We start from the raw sequence: 6,075 nt of genomic DNA on the forward strand, positions 1-6,075 counted from the left end.
AGTACCATCAAAGGCTCCTCCAAGAGACAGTATTAGAGCAGTTGAAAATTAAGAAACATGTCATTTAGTGTGCAAGGCACTGCACTGAGCATCTGACTCCAACAGATTATTCTATGGCTATGGACAGGATATTTGGTGACTCTACTGCAGCTTCTTCTCTGAAAAAGGAAGATGGAAATACTCTTGCATGCCAGACTGAAATGCTGCGAGGCTACACTCATTTGTATTCATGAGGCTGTACACACTTCTAGGATGCTAAATTAACAAAAATCAGGTTAAAAAAAAAATATCTTTCTGTTCTCAAAGACAATTTTATGGGGCTTTCTTAATAAAAAGTGGACCATGGGACCTACCTTAGGAGGAACAACAGCCTTACTACACAGGTAATTCCAGGCTCCCCCAAGCCCCTAGTTCCCACTGATGCTAGAGACCTGGGGCTACGCACTTGGGTTTTGGAACTGGCTAGCAAACGTGCTTCTACAGTTCAAGGCAAGATAGTACTTCCCACAAAACCACTTGGACTGCAGGTACACAGAGCAGGCTGGAGCCTGCTGTGCTCTGGACAGCACCACACAGAGCCAGATCAGTACTGAACAGGGCAAACTACAGGGATTATTCATATCTTGATTGTTCCACACACAGCAGGAGCTGAGAAGAAAGGGGTACCTTGCAGTCCTGGATCTTCAATTTAGAGAGACGTGGACAATAAGGGAAACAGTGGGGTCTGACTGGATTATTACTATTCAGTCATTTACCTTAGCAGGGAACATCTCGGTTCTCCACATTAACTTTAATTGATACTCTAACAAATAAGCCCTCTGTAACTGCCTACCAGGTGAGTGGAAATTACAGTGAAGGCTGGAGGACAGCAGAAGACTGGGTCAGCCCTACTCCTGCTGTCCCCACCACACTTGGGGCTCCTCCCCAGCTACGTGTGGTGCCAGATCTACCACACTTTAGTGTACGGAGCCTTACTTCATTTAATTTCTGTAGTGACCAGACAAATTAGGCACGCGTGTCCTGTGATGGCACATCCTGAAACACAATCAGTTAGACAAATGAGGGCCTCGAGACAGTTCGGACCTTATCAAGCTTCTAAAGATTTCACAGTCCATAAGAGAGGGTTTTTGACATGAAAACAACAATCATCAAATGGTACTACTGCACAGATGCACTCCCAACTGACACTGTCATAACACCCGTCATCCCCACATCTGAGATTTCCACTGATGACAAGAGATGTGTCATCACCTACTGACTCACCATACATAACCCAACACTTCCAGGTAGGACAGAGATATTGCTGTCACCACTACCATCAATGCAACAGCCTAACAGTGGGTAACTGAAAATTACCATCACCGACGCAGAAGTGACCTGATGCAGACACCTGGCCACTTCCACTTGACAAAGAGCTGGGACATTTCAACCCAGGAACCGTTCATATTCTTCTATCAATATGTAGAAATAATTCAGTGTGCAGAAGGCCAGAGACAGACCTGCACCTGCAGAGAAGCTGGGTGAAGCAACCCACAGGTGATCTGTAGCAGCTGCATCTTCTCAAAAATACTGTTAACAGTCGTCTCAACCTGCACCATGTAGGGGAGCCAAGAGCACGCACGGCCACCCACCTGGTGCAGTTCTCCAGAGTGCTCTGCTGGGCTACATGAAACAACTGTGTGCCGGCACGCACCCCGCCTCAGCAGCTGTGCCTGCTGGCGCAGAAGTGCCAACAGCACAGGCACGGGACATCACCAAAGGTTTCATGGCTGCCTCAACACACAGACCTTCCTACACAAACATCACAGAAATTTGTGAAGAACATCAATGATCACCAATGTGAGCGTAACAGCAAAATCTGAGATTTTGTAAGAAAATCAGCAACGTATGGTCTTGTCATGCTCCACCATCACCTGCTGGTTGGAGAAACTACCACCTATGAAGCAGGAAGCTCAACCTGCTCATAACCAGAAAAATACATTTTACGAAGTCCAGAAGATGTACTAGACAGCTGTAAACAAACAAGATGGGCATCCAAATTGGGTGAGGAGGGGGAAGAATTAGAAACCCCTTTTCTCAGTGACTTCAACAGCAATGCAGAACAAGATGAGCGCTGCATTAGCCAAGCCCACCTGCAGTTCTTGGCCTTTGAGCGGGGATGATTTGTGTGAGCAAACTCGAGGCTTGCTGATCACAGGAACTGCCCATCCAGCGGCAGGTAGAATGCTCTGTATGATCCGTTATATCACAGTCCTTCTGTCTTGATTTGTCATGCTGATTCTATAACAGATCCCCTACGTAACTGCCTCCCTAAACATTAGCAGTGAAAAACTGAGTCCTGAGACATGCCAAGCTGAAGACTTGCCTGACACGTTCTCCTCCCTTTCACACGTAAGCGTGGCCACAGCTCTCAGAAAGCATCACTTCTACATGACTGGAGGTTACTGCAGGTGTCAGTGATTTTGGTTGCTCCTCAAGGTCCTGCTGTTGCGCATTGACCATAATGACTCTTAGAAGCACTTCAGATGTCAAGGGCTCTGTCAGGCTCCCTCCTCAGCATGCTGGAGCAAATTACTCAAACTTGCAGCAGGACATCTCACTCTAGATCCGAGTTCAGTACTTTGCCCTGATAAAACTAATAAATCAATACAGGTACAGCCTATTTGAGCTACTCCAACAACTGTACTACAGTACTTCAGCTGGTTTGAGAGCTGGCTCCAAAAGGCATGCTTTCTTTTAGTATTGTATCACAGCTGATCACACAAGTTCATTTTACCTTCAGGTCAAAAAGGCATCCATTGGACCCAGCAGCAACCTGATGGAGCAACTGTTGGAGCTACAACAGAAACCGCAGGCGCAGAGCCTCACAGGTAAGATATGGTCCAACCACTGAGTTACAGCTGTGCTGCCTGAAGCCTTCTCTGGCTTTAGATACAGGTCCCATACCTCACTGCTGTCCCAAACAAAAACTCCTAGAGCAGCTGTAGGGTCAGCACCCCTGTAGTAAACCATAGGCTCCGGTTCCTACCGCATACACAGTTAAATTTCAATGGCACTTTCTTCAATCTACTTGTTAAACAGACTACACAGTTCAATTTTAAGGCACACACACCCCCAGCTGCTTTTACACTGAAGCAACAAGGGTGAAAACTAAGAAGCAAAATGGTTTTCTAAAGCCATGCCTTCAACCTGGCAACATTTCTCTACTTTTAAGAAATACAACCAAACTTAAATTTCCAATAATTCTAAAATGCCAAAGGATAGTCCAAGCGTCATCACTTTATTTGGAAAAAAAACCCTAGGAAACGTGAAGCAGAATGTGGAGTAAACCTGGCCCAGCTTTGCACCACTTGTCTCTGAAGGGTAGGGTGGGTTGTCTCAAGCTTGCTGTATAACTGCTAGAAACGCACAGCAATCTCCAAGGGGAAACTGCCCCTCCCAAAAATGGCACCGATCCATCAAAAGTTCTGCTCCCTCTCCTCCATCTATAGAAAGTCTTGGATAACGCTAAATGTTAGGAAGAATGAAACCTGGAACATCTGGAGCCACCCACTCCAGTGACCTCTGCAATCTTCCACAGGCCCCACGTCGAACATTTTGCATCAAATCAACCCCTTAATTCCCGTGTGTCTTCTCAGTAAAATGCAGCACATTTCAAGAAATTTGCAGAATCTTTCTCCAACATTTATAACAACAGAAGAAATTAAGTATGCACATGATCTGTGGTACGGAAAGATTTTTCTTTCGAGAACTAGTGGCACATGGAGTCTCTGGCAGTGAGGTGTTACATGCGAAGGTCAAGGCACGCTGGAGTAAGTAAGCGTGAGCTGCATGCAACGATTAGGCTTTTCTTTGGGCTAAGGGTGCAACTGAGAAGAAATGGTAAGTGGGATAAATATCCACTACCACTTCTGAGTAAACGGAGGATCCTTGTAGACTTGATGTGCAGAGGCAGGGACAATAACGCAGGCAGGGGTTGAGGGCTGTTCAGGGCAAAGGTGACACAGCAGACCCACGGCAGAAAACCGGGCAAGATCGTCACAAGCAAGGGCAGCTCCAGCCCGCGTGCAGAGCGCACGGTGCCCGTGCCCCAGCCAGGGGGGCACCGATGCCCGAAGTCCCGAACAACCCCCGCAGCGATGCCCGGTGCCCCCCCGGCACGCCGCGGCGCAGAGGCGCGGGCACGCTGCGCGCCTGGCCCTCCCGCACGCTGACCTCGGAGCAGCCGACCCTTCGGTGGGCTTGGGGCCACTGCTCGGCTCCCCCTGACCCCCTAAAGCACCGGGGGGCACCGACGCTGCCCCAGGGCTGGGATTTTCCTCAGCCTCCCCCAGAATCACTTTCCCACTAAAACTTTCAGGCGCAGACACGAGGCAGCAAAAAGCCCATTCCTTAAAAAAATGACCCAACCGCCTCAGAAAACCACCTTTCGCCTTCCAGGGGGGATTTTTGTTACCACTCCCCCCCCCCCCCCCCCCCCCCGCCCGGGGCAGCCCGCAGACCCCGGGGGCGGCACCGCGTCCCCCCGCCCCCGGCGGGACTCACCAGCACGTCCCTGAAGAGCAGCTGCGGCGCGGAGTGCACGGTCCAGTCCACGGCGCCGCCGTCGGGGATCTTGATGCGGATGACCAGCGCCTGGCTCTCCATGGCGCGGGAGGGGCCGCAGAGCAGCCAGAGCATCCCCGCCCCGCCGGGCTCACATGCTGCGGCGGGCCGCGGGGCTGCCGAGCCGAGCCGAACCGGGCCGGGCCGAGGCTGCACCGCCCCGCCTCGCCCGCAGGAAGGACTCGCTGCCCCGGAACCAAAACGCAGCGGCCGGGAGGAGGGAAGGCTGGAGGAGGAGGAAGGGGAGGCGGCGCCATGTTGCGGGGAGGAGGCGCTGAGCGGCCCGGGCAGCGGGCAGTGAGCCGCGCCAGCAGCGATATAAATTATTCCGCCCCCCCCCGTTATGCTGCTGCTACTTTCAACGCTGTTGAGACAACAAATCGAACAGAGTCTGGTTCGGACTCCCGCGTTAATTAAAAAGTGTGGAAAGTCCCCAGCGCTTCGAAATTCAGAGTATCGAGCGGGATCCTGCCCCAGCAACAGCTATTCCTGAGGAACTCGGGGGGGCTTTTGCCCTCGGGTTACCCCCTCCAGCAGCCCCCAGCCCGCAGGCCCTCGTGCCCACCAGCAAAGCAAACCCGTAAGGTGGGCCCTTGGGTGCGGGCCTGCGGTGTCCAGGCGTCGCTAGCGCCATGCTGCCAGCAGCTCTGCCGACAGCTACCGCAAACCTCGCCCTGGTGCCGCATTACAGAACGCTCAGCTAAATACCTCCCGCACTGATGTCCAGGCAAAACTCCTTCATCAGAGAGTTTTTCCACATCTGTTCAGCACTGCCTCTGAAAACGGGCCGTTTCAAAATGCAGTCTGTGTCTCAAAGCACAGCTCCGACGAAAAAAAAATACCCCTGTTAGAAGCTTACAACCAGTGTCCTCAGCAGCAGAAAAGAATGGTTCTGCACATGGGCACAACACCTTTGTCACCTCCGCAACTGCAAGCCATGATATGCTACGCTGAGCTTTTAAAAGCAAGCAGCTTTTTGCCCAACAAAAGTTGAAGGGATGTCCCTCCGCTCCGCACAGCTCTGCGGCACAAAACTTTCCGGTTCTTTGTAGTGGGAGAAGAACATCTACCTCAATTGTAGGCTATTGATCTGTATGTTTTATCACAATCTCTCACATTATCATATATGAAAAACTGGGCAATTTGAGTTATATTATCAATTTAGAGGGGGGGAAAACGGAAGGTATATTTAATTCCTGAAACATCTTCGGGCTTCCTCATGTTAGAATTGTACTTTCTTTGAGCTTTAGAAAAAAAAGGACCTTTCAATGGCCATTAGCAGAGAGAAATTCTCTCTCTGTTCAATAACTTTATAATTTAGTTCCTACACTAGAAATTAATAGAGCCCCAACTCCTAAGTATCTAAGGGATTGGTGCTGCCCACACAGACGTCTTTCTGTTCAAATGAACCTTTTAGCTGCAGTCCCTGTATACCTTTCAGTCAGGTTCATTTCAATCAGATTCATTTTC

The 6,075-nt window shown here is 50.3% G+C and overlaps 1 protein-coding gene across 7 annotated transcripts in view; it reads right to left on the reverse strand.

The window, feature by feature from the left end:
* Positions 1 to 4,774, reverse strand: part of MAP2K5 (mitogen-activated protein kinase kinase 5) — a 140,332-nt gene extending 135,558 nt beyond the window's left edge. For 6 of the 7 annotated variants that reach the window (XR_005828869.1, XR_005828868.1, XM_040600609.1 and 3 more), the window contains exon 1: positions 4,546 to 4,774. Coding sequence is in view for 5 of the 7 variants with exons in the window: in XM_040600609.1 (XP_040456543.1) it covers positions 4,546 to 4,680 (135 nt within the window). In the remaining 2 variants the exon portion in view is untranslated. The remainder of the gene's footprint in view (positions 1 to 4,545) is intronic. The other variant, XM_040600607.1, reaches the window with a different exon arrangement.
* Positions 4,775 to 6,075: the final 1,301 nt, after the last annotated feature.

Source organism: Falco naumanni, chromosome 7 (genome assembly GCF_017639655.2).
Source record: "Falco naumanni isolate bFalNau1 chromosome 7, bFalNau1.pat, whole genome shotgun sequence".
In the NCBI taxonomy this organism is placed as follows: Eukaryota; Metazoa; Chordata; class Aves; order Falconiformes; family Falconidae; genus Falco; species Falco naumanni.